The sequence below is a fragment of a genome, unplaced genomic scaffold, assembly GCF_019419815.1.
Source record: "Pyrus x bretschneideri cultivar Hongxiangsu unplaced genomic scaffold, Pyrus_bretschneideri_v1 Contig1, whole genome shotgun sequence".
Classification (NCBI taxonomy): domain Eukaryota; kingdom Viridiplantae; phylum Streptophyta; class Magnoliopsida; order Rosales; family Rosaceae; genus Pyrus; species Pyrus x bretschneideri.
The window spans coordinates 1,253,321-1,273,601 of NW_025999390.1; the positions used below are offsets into that span (position 1 = coordinate 1,253,321).

The 20,281-nt window shown below is 37.4% G+C and overlaps 6 protein-coding genes across 8 annotated transcripts; 2 read left to right on the forward strand and 4 right to left on the reverse strand.

Moving 5' to 3' along the window:
* Window positions 1–15: 15 nt before the first annotated feature.
* Window positions 16–2,876, reverse strand: LOC103954918 (uncharacterized sugar kinase slr0537). 3 transcript variants are annotated; one of them, XM_048577947.1, is made up of 8 exons: window positions 2,504–2,876; window positions 2,060–2,323; window positions 1,872–1,949; window positions 1,695–1,733; window positions 1,439–1,546; window positions 937–1,034; window positions 655–787; window positions 16–581 (listed from the first exon to the last, which is right to left on the reverse strand). In XM_048577947.1, exons 1-8 carry the CDS (start codon window positions 2,657–2,659, stop codon window positions 333–335), a joined length of 1,125 nt encoding a protein of 374 aa, XP_048433904.1. In that variant the 5' UTR covers window positions 2,660–2,876; the 3' UTR covers window positions 16–332. The 3 variants fall into 3 exon arrangements, with proteins under 3 accessions (XP_048433904.1, XP_009365049.1, XP_048433906.1); XM_009366774.3 differs by having other exon boundaries at window positions 667–787; window positions 2,504–2,873; XM_048577949.1 differs by having other exon boundaries at window positions 2,060–2,366; window positions 2,504–2,645.
* A 1,438-nt stretch (window positions 2,877–4,314) lies between these two features.
* Window positions 4,315–7,228, reverse strand: LOC103928772 (gamma carbonic anhydrase 1, mitochondrial-like). The gene is made up of 5 exons (XM_009337858.3): window positions 6,954–7,228; window positions 6,175–6,318; window positions 5,246–5,371; window positions 4,985–5,136; window positions 4,315–4,744 (listed from the first exon to the last, which is right to left on the reverse strand). Exons 1-5 carry the CDS (start codon window positions 7,066–7,068, stop codon window positions 4,463–4,465), a joined length of 819 nt encoding a protein of 272 aa, XP_009336133.1. The 5' UTR covers window positions 7,069–7,228; the 3' UTR covers window positions 4,315–4,462.
* Window positions 7,229–7,741: 513 nt separating this feature from the next.
* LOC103928763 (protein RER1B) lies at window positions 7,742–9,726 on the forward strand. Its single transcript, XM_009337846.3, has 4 exons — window positions 7,742–7,990; window positions 8,287–8,646; window positions 9,106–9,286; window positions 9,409–9,726. Exons 2-4 carry the CDS (start codon window positions 8,297–8,299, stop codon window positions 9,448–9,450), a joined length of 573 nt encoding a protein of 190 aa, XP_009336121.1. The 5' UTR covers window positions 7,742–7,990; window positions 8,287–8,296; the 3' UTR covers window positions 9,451–9,726.
* Window positions 9,727–9,829: 103 nt separating this feature from the next.
* Window positions 9,830–11,101, forward strand: LOC103928753. Its single transcript, XM_009337834.3, has 2 exons — window positions 9,830–10,221; window positions 10,315–11,101. Exons 1-2 carry the CDS (start codon window positions 10,110–10,112, stop codon window positions 10,554–10,556), a joined length of 354 nt encoding a protein of 117 aa, XP_009336109.2. The 5' UTR covers window positions 9,830–10,109; the 3' UTR covers window positions 10,557–11,101.
* Window positions 11,102–11,799: 698 nt separating this feature from the next.
* Window positions 11,800–13,909, reverse strand: LOC103954880 (phenylcoumaran benzylic ether reductase Betv6). Its single transcript, XM_009366733.3, has 5 exons — window positions 13,619–13,909; window positions 13,394–13,528; window positions 12,899–13,136; window positions 12,421–12,624; window positions 11,800–12,242 (listed from the first exon to the last, which is right to left on the reverse strand). The coding sequence occupies exons 1-5, from the start codon at window positions 13,799–13,801 to the stop codon at window positions 12,076–12,078; spliced, it is 927 nt and encodes a 308-aa protein (XP_009365008.2). The 5' UTR covers window positions 13,802–13,909; the 3' UTR covers window positions 11,800–12,075.
* Window positions 13,910–17,821: 3,912 nt separating this feature from the next.
* LOC103955830 (putative pectinesterase 11) lies at window positions 17,822–19,633 on the reverse strand. The gene is made up of 4 exons (XM_009367735.2): window positions 19,160–19,633; window positions 18,856–19,044; window positions 18,341–18,579; window positions 17,822–18,152 (listed from the first exon to the last, which is right to left on the reverse strand). The coding sequence occupies exons 1-4, from the start codon at window positions 19,556–19,558 to the stop codon at window positions 17,969–17,971; spliced, it is 1,011 nt and encodes a 336-aa protein (XP_009366010.2). The 5' UTR covers window positions 19,559–19,633; the 3' UTR covers window positions 17,822–17,968.
* Window positions 19,634–20,281: the final 648 nt, after the last annotated feature.

The window sequence follows — 20,281 nt, forward strand, 5'->3', positions numbered from 1 at the left end:
ACAACATTGATCGAATTGAAAGAATGGGAACGACACTACAACTTCCATAATAACAAGTAAAAACTTGCAAAAACATGTAGTAAATCAACACATAATTATTCAGGATTGCAGGTTTAAACCAAAAGCAAAAACAAGAGTTACAAGAAAAGCCTAAAAAACTGTTCAGGTTCCTCTTCCTGATGTTCTTCCATCGTAATCGTATGCAGTCGTTAAGTCAGCTTCAAGTGCAACCATAGATACCCTTACCCTTCGCTTTCGAAAAGATATATAGTAGGCTAGTAGCCATGGACTTCGAAACAATCGCTGTTCTGATAACATAGTAGAACAAAAAATCATTTGGTGATATGAGGAAGAGCGAGGCCTTTAGTCTGCATCTGCTTATACATCCATTGCCAGTTCTCGGGGGTGACTTCACCCCCGAGAGATCGAATAACAGATCCGCCACTGCAAGATCCTACTTTGCAGCACTCCTCCAGAGATAATCCCTTCACCAGTCCATACAAAAACCCACTTGCAAACAAGTCTCCTGCTCCTGTGGCATCTACTGCATTGGATTTCCCTATGGCTGGAACTCGCACAATCTGACATATCAAAAGAAAAAATTCAGAAGATACATCGATGATCAAGATCAAGTAACACAGGGTTGAATCTTACTAAGGTTCCGACCTCTTTTCCATGCTTTGCTATACATCCGTTGGAGCCTAACGTCACCACAGCCCAGCGGCAGTGTTTTGCCAGAAACTCAAGTGCAACCTCGGGATCAGCCTTCTGTTCACCCTCGGAACCTCTACAAGAGAATTTAACACCACATTACCAGTCTGGTAGAAAAAGAAAGAAAAATCTACCGAAATGGTAGAAAAGAAGAGTCAACATTATTTCATCAAAATTGGGGTTAGCAGTTTTAACATGTTACAATTCCAACCAAATGAAAGTCACCTTAGCAACTCTGTTGCTTCATCCTCATTGGCGAAGCAGAGGTCTATGTCCCCTGACTCCAGCAGCTGTAGAAGAGGCGATCTAAAGTTGCGAACCATCTGAGTAATGTTAAAGACTATATAAGATAATATATAGAGACCTGAAACTCGATATTAAAAGCCGAAATAAGAAAACAAAGATAAGAAACAGAACTATGTATTTTCACTTTGCTTGCAAATCAAAACTCAAGATTCCACACCAAAGCACTTGCAGACTTAGTAGTTTTCTTTAGTTACATGCAGAGAAATGCAGTGGGAGTTGGAAAGGGATTAGGCTTTCAGTTGAAAATTGTATAGGGTTGCTACACTGTAATGAAATTTTTGTCACTCATTCTGGAGACGGCATTATCTTGTGTCGTAACGCCCCATAAATGAGTCATGGGTAGGATATCAACTTGCTTTGACAGCAAATTAAGACAAATCCCATCCTCCAAATGAAAGATTCTGAAGAAAAATACTTGTACCTCAAAACTGGCCAAGTCTAAGGACACAAAAAGACCCTCTTGTTTCGCAATTGATATAGCTGCTTGAATCACTTCCAAATTGATGATACCATACCTCAACAACAACCACTGAAAGAAAAGAGATATCAGCATTTACATCTACAAAACCCTTTCAACTATTTAAATCATACCGTCTGCGTCTATGTTTCACACATGGTACCGCCTAAAGCGCATTATGACACTACACTTTGTTGGAGAAAGTATAGAAGACACTCACCTTAGAGCCCTTAAAGTCCGCTCTCGTCAAGTCATCGGCCTGGATAACATAATTCTATTCTTTGTAAGCTCATTCGAAGAAGTTGGCAAAACACTGACAGCTCAAGCACACAACACACACACATGCACACAGACACGCAGATACGTATGCATTGGGCATCTAAGCAGAGGCATGCACCTGAGACTCAAGTTTCACAGCACTAAAGAGACAAGGACGCATTGTCCGGTTCCCCAACGCATCCACCAAGCAAACACACTGCACCACACCAAATTACCAACAAAGCTTCAGCACTCAGCATCCACAAACTCAATCTGAAAACCCCCAAAAAAAAAAAAAAAAAAAAGAGGAAATGAAGCTAAGTTTACCTGAGCTGTGGGTCCCTTTTTCATCCTTAATCTGGAGAGGTTCACAGCATGAGAGCTCATGTTACTGATAAATAACTGGCCTTGCTCGTCATCTCCACAGGCACCAATTATCCCACAGGAGACTCCGAAACCGGCACTCAGCCCTCTGATTGTATTGGCCACACTGCCGCCGGCTATGGTTTTCATTGGCAAGGAATCATCAGGATATGAAATTACATGGGTTTTCACCTCACTCAATATATGCTCAAGCTCTTCAATTGCAACCTACACCAGAAAATACGTCCCAAAAGCTAAAGTCTTCAACATTCTGAGTGAATTGAGCAACAATAACAAAACCCATCATTCCAAATTGCATAAATCAATCAAAAGCACCAAAATTTACGAACCCAAGTAGCATAAAACAGGAATAAGCAAGGAGAAGCTATGAAGTCAAAAGAGGTTTACAGGAATGGAGCCACCACGCTCGCCGGGGAGTTGATCAAGCAGGGACCAGTCGACGCGGGCAACATGGTCGACGAGGGCGGAAGCCTGTAGTCCCAGTACCAGAGGAACCTCTCGCGCGGTGGAGTTGCCGGTGGCGGTTAAGGCTTCTGCACCCATTTTCCTGGCCCCTCTGGCTATTTGGGAATTGGGACGCTGCTATCTCTCACTGTCTGCACGCTTCGGCTTGTGTTGTGTCGTGTATTTATAGACACTGCAAAGAGAGCAGGAGGCGCAGTTCCAACTTGCAAGTTGGAGATCCAGTTTTAAGGGGACAACTGATGGGAAACTATACCTTTTTCGGGGTTAGGTGCCACAAGTTTAACTTCCACACCAATGGATTTCAAACCTAAGATCTCTGGTTTTAAGGAAGCCTCGTGGTTGTGTGTTGTATGTTTATTATGTTATGATATTTGCAAAAATTTGTCCAATGTTATTGACAAAAATGACTTATAAGTGTCTTTTTGTTTCTAAATATTAAAATTTGAAGTGTAAAATAATTTTTTAAATGATCAATAACAATATGTATTTATACGTCGGTTAAACATTATGAGTGTTTTTTGGTAATTAGAATGTACTTCATTAAATAGCGACAAAAATATAAATAGCTAAAAAAAAGTTACATCAATCCAAAATTAAGTTTTAGGCTTCAAGCTAGGTGAAGACGTGAAATAAATAGTTAGTAGTTAGAGAAGAAAGAAAAAAACTCATCAGACTTGTGAACTAAGCAATTCAAAATGTCTCTTAAACAGAACTCTAGAGTGCATCATCTTCATCAAATAATTATGTTATGATTAACTTTATCACAAACAACGCCGGCACCAACAACGAAAGAAACAACTTTCTTTTATTTTTTATATCCATCCATTGCCTTTGTTTGTTTGTTTGTTTTTTTTTTTTTTTTTTGTTTTTTTGTTAAATTTTCAAACAAAAAATATGAAGAAACAAACAGCACTTTCGATGATTAAAGGGGAAAATTAATTGGAGGAAAATAAATAGTAGGGCATGTAGAGGATAGATTTATAGGGTAGGGTTTGATTCTTTGAATGATTGGTGGGACTACTTTTTCTACGTTTTCCTGCTGAAATCACGGAGATTTCAGCTTTCTAAGATTCCGATTGGCCAATAATTGTTTTGGAAAAGATCCTATCGTGTTCATAAAATACTTAAATTTTTACGATGCTAGGTTTTATATTTCATTTTCTCCTTCTGCACTGTAACGGTTGGATTTCACGTTTCCAAGTTTCTAAAAAGGAAATAGAAACGACCCTTTGCGTAAATCACTTTCTTAATGTGGATAATATCGTTTGTTTAAAAAAAGATTAAAATACATTGGGATAGAAGTACGAAAATCACTTCCTTAAATTTCTCTACATTGTCACCGTTTCATGTTGATACCAAAGTTTATGCAAATATGACGGCTCAAATCTCGCCCGTGCACCATTCATGCAAAAAACAATGTCATGTATTTTGTCGTAAAGCTTTATTTCACCATGCCTGATTTAATGCATAGACCCGTAGGCTGGGATTAGAGCTTCAACTGCCCAGCACATGGAAACATCAACGATCACCATCCCATCGACCACAGAGCGTGATGCATACGATGTTTCCTGTCTTGTAATTGAGTGCAATGACAAAACAAAATAGAGAAGAGAGATGTGTCATGCTATACCTTGGTATGAATAGGCAGATGAACATACAAACCGCCGGAGCAGAAAATGTAGTTTCTGAAAAGCCGAGAAAGAGGAGATCCAATGGCCGGAGAAGATTCATACTTCTGCCTTCAAACAAGCCGGCTATTATTGGGAAAGGAAATGATACCTTTTCCATGTATTTGTACTTAACAAAAAATATTTCTTGGTGCCCCAAATCTCTCCAGATTTGAGTTACAAAGGCGCGGAAAAACAAAAACAACTAACGGAATCATTTTTGGTCCTTTGCTGCTTTATCTGGTAATACATTATCGGGAAGAATAAGTTCTGGGGGAATCTCACGAACGACACCTAGCATTGAGTCATACTCCTCATCCTTGTGGGCAAACTTCTTGCGGAGGGCCTTCTCAAACTCAATCTCATCAAACGACTTCACATTCTCAGCTGCATGGACTTGTGCAAGGTTGGTGTAATTGGTGGCTGACTGGGAGATGAAGGCTATTTCTTCATCTGTGAGCTTTCTCAGAAATTTTGCTGGGTTTCCTGCCCATACCTGTAACACAAATGTATTTTACTGCTTACTCTAAAATGAAACAAAGTTTTCAACCACAGTTGACGGTCGCGGACCACAGAAATGAAAGATTCATTCAGCTGGCCTAGATAAAGCTGAATCCGAAACCATAACATGCAATTCCAAGCACAATCATAATTCATAGAATTCATTAATAAAGTTGACTTCCAGAAAGATTAATAGAAGGATAAAGAGGGTCAGCGCATGGGCTTTTAGACATACCTCTCCACTGGGGATTTTTGTATTCTGTCTCACCAGGGATCCAGCAGCTACCATGGCATGTTTCTCAATGACGACGCCATCAAGAAGTGTGGCTCCCATGCCAACAAAGGCCTCATCCTCAACAGTACAGCCATGTATAACAGCACTGTGACCTGCTCAAAGCAAATTTTTGTTGCGTAATTTGTGGGGAATTAATTAGAACTACTATCAGACCAACTCCAAATTCCAATTAAACACATCTTTGACATCACATTTACTCACCTACAGTAACATTATCTCCAATAATGGTTGGTAACACCTTCCCAGTTAAATTTGACTTCGCCACATGAACAAGGGAGTTGTCCTGTATGTTAGTTCCAGATCCAACAACGATGTTGTTCACATCACCTAGCACAAATACAGTTTTACAAATTATCACCAAAATCCACCATTCCATAAACAAATACAGCTCATATTCACCTATATTGACAATAAACCAGATTTTCAACAGATAACTAATCTTCTAAAAGTACTCAGGCACTACTCTTATCAACCTAAGCTCCATATACAGTGAGAAACAGGACACAATGGAAAAGAAAATATGATAAGTGATAACTATTCCTAGTTTTATCTCGCAACTTGCGTTAAGATCATTTGATATTAAAAGAAATCCATGGTTTTGCAAAGTGCATCAGTAACAATAAAAACGAATATGGATTGATGCTATGAGAAACGCATGCATTTAATATCATAGATTTTTAAATGCCCCTTGCAAAACATTTTTTTATTCAAAAACTCTTAACCAACTTTTTTTTTTATCATTAAGGGCACCTTTTTTTTTTTTTTTTTTTATTAAAGACATTTTTTTTTTAATTCAAAAGGCTGACTCTTTTTTTTTTTTTTTTTTTTTTGTAAGGTCCTTGTAATATAAGAAATGTCCTTAATAATAAGAAAAGTTGTCCAAGTGTTTTTCGATAAAATTTTTTTTGAGGGACTCTTTATTAGTTCTCCCTAAATCTAACAACGGATGAAGAATAAAGAGGTTCTAGATATGGAAAACATCAAGTACAAATCATCAGCTCATTAACCAACAAAAAATACAATAAAATAAAGCATCATAAAATGAGCGTCCGTTCTTCCAAAAGGTCCCATTGTACTGAGAAAATCATTCATACATCCGCATATTATTGTGTCTCAAAAGAAGTTCTTACCTCTCAAAACACATCCATACCATATGGAAGACCCTCTTCCCACTTGAACATCGCCAATGATGGAGGCACTTGGCGCCACAAATACATCCTTGTCAACCACAGGAGCTTTATCGAATACGTTCATTAGAGTTCTATGCCGAGACACTACAGAAAAGAACATAATCACCATCCTCGTGCACAGAAAAAAGAAAGCAAAACCCAAAAATCCTGAATCGCGCATGTACGCAAACTAAGAATGTGCTATGCTGATTGCTGAGTAATGTATTAGCTTTTCAAAATTAGGTGAACCAAACTACCAATGGGTGGACATATATTTATTTGTCCATTCTTGTTTTCTTCATTTCCTCCCCCTCCTCAATCGTAAAATTTTGAGCTTATGGCTGACCGACTACAAGCACGCCGACAGGCCACCAATTTACCACCTTTACGAATACCCAATTGCTTCCAATACTCAGAAATGCTCCAAAAATCTTCATTTCACATAAATGATAAATATTAACGATTTCCAGGAACGCCCATATAACAAATTTATCAAATTAATGTTGGGTTGGTAATAATCTACTAGTAGAACACACCATCTAATTCCACAATTACCTATCAAATCAAATGAAAAGCAAAGCCCTAGACTTCATGCTAATTCTACAGCTGCGATGTCGAAATCAATACGAAATGCGAACCAAACAGCCCCTAAATTACCAAAATCATAAAAAATAAATCAAATTCGAAATCAAGAGATTGAGCTAAAAATATGGGATCTAACAGAAAGGGCTTAGGCTTACGCTGCTCTTTGAAGTAGTAGCCGCCCTGGAGGCTGCTGCCGAGGCGATCAATGGCCTGGCCCGTCTCTCGAATCCAGAATCCGACAGTGTATATTGCTCGTCCTAAAGTCCCCATCTTTTTCTCACTTTCTCCGCCAGCTACCACCAGCTCCTCCGCTCACTGCCACTCTCTCTGACTCACTGTTGTGTGAATTGAAGCAGCCGGAGAAAACCGAAGGTAATGGCCCAAATGACCGGGTAGGGTACATGGATCCCATCCGGATGCAAGTTGTGGAGATCTTACATTTTATTATTTATTGTGCATCTTGCCGTCAGAAATTATTTTGAATTTATTTATTTAAAATTAAACACAAATAGTATATAACAAAAACTGATCGCATAATGCTCGGATAAAATGTTATGATTTAAGAATCCTAAAATCTCCACATAGAGGATCCGGACATCTGGACATCTGAATATTATATCTCATATCCCAAAGCCATGGGAGGGTATAACAGAATTTTCCCTTCCCGGCTACTGAAGTTACCAAAACATCCCCGGTTTCTATTTAATTGGAGCCAAAGTAGTGATTTCCGAAGTGACCGACAAAATTGATTAACCATAATTCAAATGTTTATAATGATTTGTGTTATTTGACTGTAATTAATGATGGGTTAAAATCTCTCTAGTCTTTTTAGGCCCACTAAGAAATAGTCCCTTTGAAATGTGGTGGGATGCTTTTGAACATAAGATAATATCATGTCGAAAGGCTTTAATTAACCGCTAAGCCGAACGGCCATTTAAAGGACGCCGTTAATTTGTCAAACACGAAGCTGTGCGTTTCGATGCCTTTAATCGCGCGCACGCAATTGAAGGCTAGCGTGCGATGTTCTTCCCAATTTCGATTTTCCTGGAAAAAGGAAACAGATAAGAAACGAACAATCGCACCGACATTAACTGGTAAATAAGCTTACAAAATTCACACAGATCCACTTAGAAATTTGGATTACAGTTAGATTCTCTCAGCGGATCCAAAACACACTTCAATTTTCTTCAAGGTAAAGATTTTTTCCTATTTTTCTATTTTTCCTGAACTAAATTATTGGTTTTATTTATTTAATTTTTTTTTTTATAATATTAATAGATTTCCGTTTTTTTTTAAATTTATTTTCCTTAGAAAGATGTTTGATTCCACACTGGGTTTGTGAAACTATTAGGTTTTGATTACCCAGAAATGTGAATTGTTAGGTCAGAATTAGTACTTCTCTAGAGGTGAATCGGGTGATTAATTTTCTCAGGAACCAAACAGAATCTAATCTTTTGATTTGGGCTATTGCTTGTGATGGATATTCAGGAAAATATTGATGGAAGGAGTTGAGGGCGGCGATGCTGGGTCGGCGGTGGCGCCGTTGGCGAAGTGGAGAGACGAATTTTCAAGGACATTTCAATACTACTTGGACCGGTCGACCCCGAACCCGGTTCACAGGTGGCTGGGGACTCTTGCCGTGGCAGTGGTTTACGTGCTCCGAGTTTACTATATTCAAGGGTTCTACATTGTGTCATACGGCCTGGGAATCTATATCTTGAATCTGTTGATTGGGTTTCTGTCACCAAAGGTTGATCCAGAGCTCGAAGCGGACGGGGCTTCCCTGCCAACCCGAGGTTCCGATGAGTTTAAGCCGTTCATTCGCCGCCTCCCCGAGTTCAAATTCTGGTAATTGAACAACTTCCTTAATGGAATTGTGAGAGTTGCATCGTATATGTACTTGCTATGGGTTTTTGGGTGTGATCTAAAGTAGGTGTTGTGGCTGATTTAAATGTTTGAGTAGCACTTATATGAATGCTACATTAGATCATACCAAAAAACCCTGGGCTTAGGAAGGCGGGGTTCTGGCTAATTGTATGTATGCTTTAAAATGTGTACAAAAATATATGGAGGATAATGGGGTTCTTATGAAGCAGCTCTTGATAGCACTGAATGGAAGTTAGGATTGTGTGAATGACTTCAGCAGTCGGGATTGTTCTTTCTCGATTTGAAATAGTCATTGCACAACACGTTGTTTACTGTAACATGTACGTAATTGCAATTAATGCGTGCTTGTATGTGTTCAGTAGGTTTTTATGACTGCTAACTGAGACTCAGTAATATATGCTCTTGCTTGCGTGGTTTTAGGTATTCCATTACAAAGGCTTTCTGTATCGCCTTTCTGATGACCTTCTTCTCTGCGTTTGACGTCCCTGTTTTCTGGCCCATTCTCCTCTGTTATTGGATCGTTCTTTTTGCTCTTACAATGAAGCGCCAGATAATGCACATGATTAAGTATAAATATGTACCGTTCAGCATCGGAAAACAGGTGAGAGGTCTAGATTGTTGGTCAGCCACCATTTACCTTTTGTCCCTAAAGCAGGATCAATTGTTCATGTTGGGAGTTTCCTTAAGCTCAACATTTTTACTTGTTCCCCTTGATTATTACAGAGGTATACAGGGCAGAGACCTGCTGCAGCGAACTCAGACTGAAGCTTTGGTCGAATCAGTGAACGAAAGAAGTGCAGTGTTCGAATGTTTTTAGTTTTTCTGCACACTTTTTCATGTTAATACTCGCAAAGTTCATAGATATGTTTGAATTTTGCTCACTATTAGGATAATTTGCTTACTATTAGTACTTAATGAGCCGTGAAAACTTGCATAAATTGATAATTCTCACTTGTCACTAACCTGTTCGATATCTACCTGTACTTTCGTTCTTCTTCCGCTGTACTTGCTGCTGAATTACTGAATGCCAAGTTTTGAGTATATTATTTTTGTGGTATTAATTAAATCGAGTTATTAAGCAAGCGGGGTTATGATTAGCAGGTGTACTTGGGGATGCCAGGTAGATGTCCAAATCATGCACCTAATTGGTATAACAACCCTCCACCAACTGAACAAGGAAATCACCAAGTGTAGTTGTTAATAATTTGACAAACAATTCATGTCTAATTAAGTTGGTTTTTTATAATCACATAATTTTTTACGCAACGGCCAGCTAATAGTGTTCAAGGTCTCTTCTCCATCCTCTCTCTTGTCTCTCTTTTTGTATTCCGTTTCTTCTCTTAAAACCCTGGAGTCGAAGCATAATATTCTGTCTGGCTAATTAGACCGGCTTTTCTCTCTGTTCCACCCCCAACGGGCAACAAATGAGTGGGAGAACCTATGTTGTGATATTCTTCTTCTGGGCTGCTCTTACTGTCATCACCCCGACACTCGTTTTTCTTTCGGAGACTTCCAAACCCTACTCGGACTCGAATGGTAAGAGAACTGAGATGGTGAACATGTTATTGTACTCTCAGATTTCTTCGTGTTTTGAAATTGTTGTAATCTATTTTGCTTCGTGTTTGGCAGGTGAGCAAGTTGAAGGAACCAAAGGTAGAAGACTGATTGGAATCATAGGATATGAAGCACAGCGTCGACCAAGAGTTCTGCCGACTACAGAAGCCCCTGCAGCATCACCATCACCGTCACCGGCACAAGCTCCAGTTTCGGAACTAAAACCAGGTTTGGAGCGTGGAGAAACCAGTCTTGGAAAGGTCTTTTTAGAGTCATTGAGATTTGTGATCAACAATACTAAGTTCAAGTTAAATTAAGTCGGAGTCAGAGTCGGATTCTTATAGCAATTTAGGTTAGTTGCTCTTCATGCATGAAAGCTACTTTGGGGACAAAGCTCGCACTCTTCGGTATGAGCCTCTCCGATTATCTTTGGAAGAAAAATTTAAGTGGGGCATGTAAAGGAAGAGAACTGCACTGGTTTCCTGTAAAATGTATGTTTATTTTGTTTTCCGGACGTCGAGGGGGAATGAAACGCTAGATTAAGAGCTAGTGGGTCGTTTTCACTGATGTTAGTTGTACCAAAAAGAAAGGAAACGCATAAGCTGAGGAGACATTACGTGTCAGCAAGGACATTGAATAATGGATGTTTTCTTGTCATCATACAAAGTTAAGAGACTTTGTGACACGGGGGTTGTCTCCTAAGCAAGCAAGACAAAGTTCAACTAATTGTGTTGGTTTCATAATTTGCTGCAATTTGAAGGACCAAATGTAAAATTGGCTTGTAATGTAAGTCTCGATAGTGCAATAATAGAAATGTGACCACCACTAGTTCTGATCTTGTGATGGGAGTAGGATTCTCTCCCTTCATATTCTCATTTTCTTCTTCCCTCCTCTCACATATTGCTTTTTGTCTTATTGTCTTTATAAAAAAATCAGTATAAGATGTTGACGTGGCTAAACTGTAACCGTTCAAATAGGAGGGGAGGGAAGGGAGAGAGATTAGGAGGGGAGAGAATCCTCTTCCGTTGTGATGGTGGTTGCTTGCTCTGTGCAAGTGCTTCCTTTTGTGTGTCAAAGTCATGCGTGTTCTATTCGTCTTCTACTTATGTTGTGCATTTGGCCACCAAGCATCATTTTCGTAACGATTATAAAGGTATAAGGGGAGGAGAGATATTCGCTACACTGCTTGATTAGGATAGTTCTCACACCAAATGAGATTAGTGTGGGATCATGTGAGATAAAATATTTAGGATCTTGTATTCTTGTGAGAGATGCTCCATGAACGGTGTTAATGCATGGATTCTATGTTCAATATATTTTGTAACTTAGTGATGTGTGTTTAGCACCAAAGCATTTCATAATAGTTGCAAATTAAAAATGTGAGAAACTTCGCCTAGGTCCGTTTGATTAGGTTATTGAGTGAGATCAATGTGGGGGTCACATGAGGAGATTTTGTAACTCATGAGACACACAATGCACATGTGGGAGTTGTATGTTCTATATTCAAAATACTATGTTACTCATGAGTCCATGACGATTAACCTAGCTTGAAATTGTAAATACAGCCATACAGCCAAGAATATATCATCTTATTTTTATATTTCGTATCACCATGACGTGATATACACTAGGCAATTCTCAAAGCGTTTTGACATCTCTAAAAATCAAAACCAACCACAAATGTGCAGGAGAAACATAGAAATTACATTAAAACTCCGTAAATTTTGTTCTCGTCGCACACACTCTTCCGCTCAAACAACATTAACGACATTTAAAGTTATTTTTTCGGAGATATTTAGCTCACATATTAGCAGAAGTCCTGTGATCTTAATCTCTTCAAACAAATTGATCAAGGTACTCATCCACGGTGGTGTACTTCACATCAGGGTAGAGCTCATAAGCCTCAACTCCGAATGACGGCTCGATTTCGAAGTTGGTATGATCTCCCTTCACAAACACTGAATGGTTGATTGCTAATATCACATTGATTGGAATTGGGGCCTCTGCAAAACCAACAACATTAATTAATTAAACCATGGTTAAGGTAATGCATGATTAATTACTGCAGTAGGCTTATAGCACGGTTGATTAAGAGCAATCGCTCATGCACTCAAGATCTGAGTGTGAATTCCTTCCCTTCCACTATCATTTGTATAAAAAAATGGATGATTAATTACTTACCTGCAATATCCTTGAGAAGTTTGTCCTCTGGGACGTAGACTTTTTCAAGAACTTTGCCAATCTTCTTCTCCCACAGGGCAACAAGCTCATTGAAGGAGTAGATGTTCTGTGGAGGCTTCAGGTAGAGGATCTTGTTCAATGTTCTTGGGTCATCAACGGCGCAGATTGTATAGGTTCCAATGTCATCTTCCTTGTTGAACACAGCTGCAACATTAACAAACAATACAGAGCATATTTAAGATTGCTTCTGAATGGATCAAATCAATTGCATACAAATAAAAGCGATTATGAACCATTCGGTAGAAAAATTAGAGTGCTTCTGAGTCGTAAAACCATTTTTTTGTACTTTGTAGAGAGGCACCTAGCAAGTACTTCTTCATGAACAACCTCCCAAGTGCCTTCTAGTAAAAGTACTTATAACATAATTGCTTATGAATATATCGCTTACGAACAGAAGTTCGTTCGTTGACATTGTTACCTTTCGGATTTCCGTCCCCTAAGATGGTGACTTTGTCTCTGGGTGGAGAAGTGGCACCTGGCTGTGCCAATGAGGGCAGAAAGTAGCCAGCAAAGCAGTTGCTGGAGACGTAAGTGTAGGGGATGCCCTCGGCCTCAATAGCACGCCGGATTTGGACCTTGAGGTCGAACGTAGACTTGGCTGGTTCAACTGCATGCACTCGATCCACATCGTTTCCAAACTCCGACGGGAAGAATCTCTGCATAAAATACAGGACAAGTTATATTTATATTAATCCCCATAGTTTTGCAGATCTTTCACCTAAAAACCCCTAAATTAGAAGGAAACAAAATTTGAGTCGGACTGTCTGATAATTTTAAGTCGTCAAATGATTTTCACATGGATTATCACTAACAAGCATATCGACACTATAACATATTAATATTAGATAGTCAAATATGTCACTTGATCAAACAACCTGACCGATAGATCCTCTGGTTAATTAGAGACACTAACCTTGATATTGCCAGCTTCTTTAATGGCAGCAATGATCTTGGTTTGGTCTGCAGTTTGCATGAAACCCACCGTCGATATCACAACATCCACCTGTTTGATCGCCTTCACCAAACTCTCATGGTCATAAAGATCTCCCTGCATATTAATCACCATAATTAACTACCATAACATAATTAACTTAAACATGAAGCGAGATTATAGAGAGATTAATATGAACATGCGTACGTAGAGCAAAGTGACACCCAAGTTCTTAAACTTCTCAATGAGGTTAGCCTTGGCAGGGTCTTTGACCGTGCTCTCTCTAACTAGAGCAAAGGTTGGATGGCCAGCTTTTGCGCTCGCTTCAACGACAAACTTTCCGATGTAGCCAGTGCCTCCGATGATCAAAATCTTACTCTTTTCTGCCATTGGAATTTCGAAAAAAAGAATCTTAAATTCTTCTTCTTTTTCCTAGTTTTTCTTTTGTGCGAGTACTTTTGAAGTTGCGAAGTGAATAGAAGTAGCAAGAGCACAATTAACAATTTATGGACGAAATTATATAATATTATATCATATGCTTTTAGATGGGAAAGAAAATGGTGACAAATTGAAATGGTGGGATTGACTGTTCACCTTATTTTTCTTTGTTTGTTTGACTTTATGAGATTGTTGTTCAGAGCTTACCTACCGTAGGATAGGAACAGCTACAAGGGTGTTGGATCAAATTTTCTTTATAATTTTTCTTAATTTAGAAGCAAAAAATACTAGGTGAAAAGTTATAACTACCCTCGTAAAGCTGTTCAAGAAAAGGGTTCGTAAAGGGCGAAACCGGATTATTACACTTTCGTTATTCCAGATTCATAGACTTTACTCCTAACGTGATCAAGACATTATTGTTGTTGTGTAACCACTAAGTAAAAAACTAGTAAAAAAATATAAAAAGCTCAAGGAAAATATAAATACAAGTATAGTTGAAAAGAAAATACAACAAATAAGTTCAAAAAGGACAATATAAATTAGACCATGATCTGTTACTTAATACATCGAATAATATTTTTTTTTCATTTATAAGTGAGAGGTCTTAGATTCGAATATAAATATATCATTTATATAAATAAAACCCATGACCTAATTCCATTTGAAGAGAACTATTTTACTCATTAAATATTATAATTAATAGCAAAAATAATTACAAGAATTTAGAAAAGCACAATGATTTTTGAGTGAAGGCTAAGAAAGCGTGGTCACGCCATGTTTGTTTGCATTCAACTACTTACAAAAGGAATCATTTGATGGAAAAAAAAAAAAAAAAAAAAACACGAAGATGCAAGGACAAGCTACCCCAACCCAACCCATCCTCAAGTTCCACGAGTAATCTAAAATATAAAAATAATGTGTTTATATTTTCTTTACGTTTTTTTATTGAAGCTTCTCAAATGAATGTTTGTAAGGCTTACGATTGTGAAAGAATATCCTAAGAACGTGGATTGCTTAAAAGTAATGTTGAAAGGTTAGCCGACCAAATTATGCAACAGCTTGAAAGATTATTAAAAGTCAGTGAATAGATCTGTTATTTTTAAAATCCCTCTTCTAATTTAAAATTGTGATGTAACATCTTAACTATCAGAGTGGAAGACATTAGAAATAAAATGAAACTTCCTTAAATAAGACTTATGTACATAAGTCGGTTTGGTATTGCTGTGCTTTAAAAAAAAATTGCTTCTGCTATGCTGTGAGAATAAGCTCATTTTTTCTGCTTCACTTTTTCAGCTTTTTTTCATCCAAAACTGTGAAAATAAGCTGTTTTTAAGTGTTTACCAAATATCTTTTTGAGCTCAACTTCTTTTTATACCTACTTTTTATAAAATCACTTCAATACCAAACCAGTACTTAAGATCTAGAAACACAACTATGACTACCAAGAAACTCGATCTCCCAAGTCATAAGGTCCTTACAATTTAAAAATTAAATAAAAAAGAAAAAGAAAAGGTGACGGATCAAATTAGTTTGCACAGAAGCCCATGATTGACGGGTCAAGCATATGGACCCACTTTTATGGGCCGGATTCTTGGGCCTTAAGGACAGCTCAGGGACTGATTTGATCATGGTCATTTGATTTAGGGGCCGAGCTATTGGATACATGAAACTGTGATGCATGACTAGTGTTGGAATCGGCTTCTAATATTCAAGGTTAATTCAGAAATGCCCAATTGCGCACCGTCCACCTGCATGTATGCATCCATAATATTATTAATTATTTATTTATGTTTTACAAATAAAAAATGAGAAGAAAATTATTATGCTAATAAACAAGTTACCAGCCATTTCTGTTTATGATATTCTGAGCCCTAGGGCTTGTTTCAGACTTCAGTAGGATTTCTGTAATTTTCTTCTCCATATGAGTTGTGCTAGAAACAGTTACCTATGCGCATCAATATTATCATAAAAAGAGTATTACATATATACATGCATACATACATACATATATATATATATATATATATATATCAGGCTAATGCAATTTGACTTCTTGTGTGCTTTCCAGTAAGCTTCAACCTCCTCCTTGAAGAGTGATTGATTCCTCTTCCTCTTGCGCAAACGTAATCTCCTGAAGAATTAAAGATTATTGCGACCCACAATTAGTTAACTTAATTTGCAATTAAGTGAAATAAATATCAAACACATGGATTAATTCCAGAATAAGCTACAAATTAATACAAGTAACAGGATTAGGATTAGGATTAAATACGTGGCTTGAACTTTATTAGGACAGGTGAGTCCCATACTGCCATGAGTGAACCCACTTCTCTTCAAATTGCTTTAACTAAACACAAATGACTAGATGATCATATATCTCTAAAAATACGATCTTCAGTTCAGTTCCTCACTTTCTGTAAATTTATTTACAAGTTAATCTTATATATATATATATATATATATATATATATATGACTTGGGTGCCTTACATATATTTTCCTTCGTTCTTATCCCCCCAATTGCAAAAGTAATATCTTGCAAGCTAGCTAGACGCTACGTTAATAAGACTGATCATCCACTAAGTTAACGTTTTGTGGATGAATGTTGTACGTAATTCTGGCGGCAGCCCACAGGTTCTAGCTATATAAGCTGGCAATACAATACTCTATAATTTTGGACATGGATTTGCATACTAGATTAAAGTGAGATGGGTAATGGATTTATAGATATATATATATTTTTTTTTTCATAAAACGATATTAAAAAATTAAATGACGTTGGTCCAAGTTATATTTTTGAAGGGAGAGATTATATTTACACATCCCAAATTACTTCTTCCACACCCTTTTCATTTTTTAATATTTTTCTATCAAGTGTTAATGGTGTGTAGAAAATGTTAAAAAATTAAAAGGGAGTGAGAGAAGTAATTTGAGATGTGTGAATATAATCTCTCTTTTGAAAGTGACACAAGTCCAATCACCCATACCACGTACCCAAGAAAGTCAGCGGAATAAGATTCTCTCATCTTTTTTTTTTTTTTCCTTCCCTCTTCCCTGGATCCTCACAAAGAGGATTCTATCTCATTTTTTTATAAAAAGAGAAAGAGAAGAAAAGAGAAGGAGAGGAAAATAGGAGGGGAGAGAATTATAGTCCAAGAAAGCCAATTAGCTGTCAAGTTATCAGCTTCATTAGCTAGCTGCTGATCAGCTGGAAGATGCAAGCCATAACTAGATTAATGGGCTTTATTTGTTAGGAATTTTAACGAAAAGCTCCCGGTACTGTTTATTTTAACGAAAAAACCACATTTTTACACTAAAAAGTCAATCATAGTACTATTCACTTTACATTTTATTTTGTCTTTATCGTTAAAACTCAAAATTTTTAAATCATTTTTATTAGTTTTTCTTTCTTTTATTTCTTTTGGAAGGTCTCAACGTAGTACGTGCATGCATCATGCATGCTGTAGTTCATTTTAATTTTTTTTTTTCTTTACAGGATTTTACATTAATTGCTATTTCTTTTCTTATGCATTGGGTCTGATTTCTGATGATATCAAACTAGGGCTCCAAAGATTCTCCGCATCTCGAGTTTGTCATCTTCGTCGATTGTTCAATGTTGTGGCTCATAAATTGGCCAAGTTGGTTTTATTTTTTAATTTCTTTTATGGTTAGTTTGAGGAGCCTTTATATATAATCTAGGGAGCTCTCCCTAGAAATTGCATTTATTTGAATAAAATCCCTTTTGTTTTATCTCAAAAAATTATTTGAAAACATTTAGTTTATTTATTTCCATCTTAAATCTTAAAGGGACCCGTTCATGATACTCTTGAAATTTACGGCATGATTGTCATTCCTTGATTAGTCTAGACGTTTTTGGAGATTAATTTGGGGCAACGAACTCGGACAATTTGTAATATATTGTACAAACATTTATATAAAAGGTGGTGATCGATTGCTTTGAAACATGGCCAGATCAAGAGAAAGAAATTGAATTGATGTATATATATTTGTACACTCAATGAAAGAATGTTTAAATTAATACATGAGATCAACAACTTTGCAATCAAATATTTATAAATTTATACATATATTTCCACACAAGAAGATTAACTAATCAATTCTAGGGGGAAAACGCCTTCTTCTTGAAACTGGTTGGCGCTGCCCTAATCCAAGCTTTGCCGTCAATGGAGTCCTTAGTTATGAAAGGTGCAGCTTCTTCACTCGTTAGGACTCGTGACCAGTCAACTCTTTTTGCTGTCACTGCTCCAGGTCCAGAACATTTGTATTGTCCATAGTAAACAGAACTGCATATACATCAATTTAAACAAAATTAGAAATTGAGCCAATGTAAATTAAAAAAAATTAAAAAAAAGATTACAAAATTAAGGATAAAAAAAGCCGTTATTAGCAATCGAAAATAGTCATCATATAAAAAACAAAGGAGCACCTGGTCATAATTTGGAATACTAATAAAAATTCTCGTCAGAGTTACCTTAATTGGTCGGCTGAGTCACCCCAGTCGTTCCAACCCTGAGGGAGTATGATATTAGGCATGTAAGTGAAGGCAAAAATGACTCTGGAATAGACACCCCATGGTCTTCCTAACACTGCCGTTTTGACGCCAGTGATCTTGCACCCAAAGAAAAAGAACCCAGTGTCCTCTGAAGGTGACATCCTCCGTTGGGCTGTTATGGCTCCTCCTCCATTCGAAATCGAATGCAAATGGCACTTCTGCAAAATTTAATTAATTTATTCATCAATTGAAGGCCAAACATATGAATTAGCACCATACTAATTAATCCTTGAGAAATCATTGAGCTGATGGTCCTAACATCACATGCATGTTACTAGCTACTAATCTGCATATTATAATATATAGATAGATGAAGTGTATCATGAACATATTGATAACAACACGTGATAGTGTGACGGTTTAGACCGAAACAATAAAATCAATAATTTTCAAAAAACAAAACGCTAACAATATTGTTTTCTTATATAAGTTACCTCAAAAAAAGAAGCACCATTTCCACATATAAAATCAGTGGCTCCTTCAATATAGCAGTTGTTGTAGTAGTGCCTGCCGGTATCGTCAAGTAGGGTATCTTGGTAAGACAAAATTCTGCACACATAAAATGCTGCTCTATCTCCTGAGACCCTTAGCGCCACTGCTTTACCACCGCTTCCATAAGTGTTCTGCAATGAATTCAGCAATTAAAATTATTAGATTCAAGCGTATATATGCATGGACATGCATGTGAAACGTACTATACGTACACACACACACACACACACATATAAATATATGTACCTGAATTGTGAGGTAGCGCCCTATAAAATCCGACGCCAACACAGAGAAAGTTGCAGATTCAAATATATCTCCGCTGTCGTTCCACGTAATTATAGTGTTAACTGCCTTTGTGCCACTTATTGTAACAAAGGGTTTGTCCGCGGGGACAGTAATTTTTTCTTTGTACACTCCAGGCTTAACCCTAATGAACACAAGATCGACGTTATTCGATGGCACCGCGTCGATGGCATCTTGTATTTTCTCGTAATCACCTTTCCCGGACTGATCCACGGTTATTAGAATTGCCGTGGACCCCTGAGTTGTTTCTGCTTCTGCTTGAGAAAGCGCCAGAAGAACATACAATGAAGCCATGACAAAGAAGCACTTGGTCGTCATAGAAGTACCACAAACAGCCACCATGGTCGAAATTAGAGGTTTTTGGCTCAAATACTCTTAAAAAATCAATGAATATATGCGTACGTTGAAATGAATATTGAAGAACGTGGATTGGAATTTGAATGTTGAAGAAGATGGATGGATGTTGATTGTTATATAGTAGTTACAGGTGGATGCCGAGGGAGGTGGGGCCGTTTTCTTGACAATAAAGTGTTTGAAGAATTATTAGAATTAATCACTTTTCACGTAAACGTGTGGAGGATAATTGTAAGGAATTTCCAGGGTAGCCGGCGGCAGGATATTTGTACCTTGAGACTGAAGAAACAAATGTTTGAAATTAAAATGAGTGATATGAGGTGGTTAAGATCAGATTATATTGATATGAAATGTTGTAATGGCGGCCTAATTGGATTGTTGATGTTACACAAGTCTTGAGGTTGCTTAAGAAGTAGAATTAGTTTGTCGTTTGTGTGATATTAGGGTTTATCACCCATTACGTTATTTGAGCAGGCAGCTCGGTTGCTTGGATTTGGAGTTTTGACATTGGCTGCCACCGGTGTAAAATAAAGCTGGAAGCCTGGAACTGGTCCAAATTATATATTCTCACAATGAATTAAAAAAGGCGATCGCCATAGGTCTAAGGCCATTGCACTACTAAAAGAAAAACCGACAAAAATCATTGATATTAATCACATAAAATAAAATGAGCAAAAATTTGGGAGGCGTATCAATAACTAATGAAGTTAT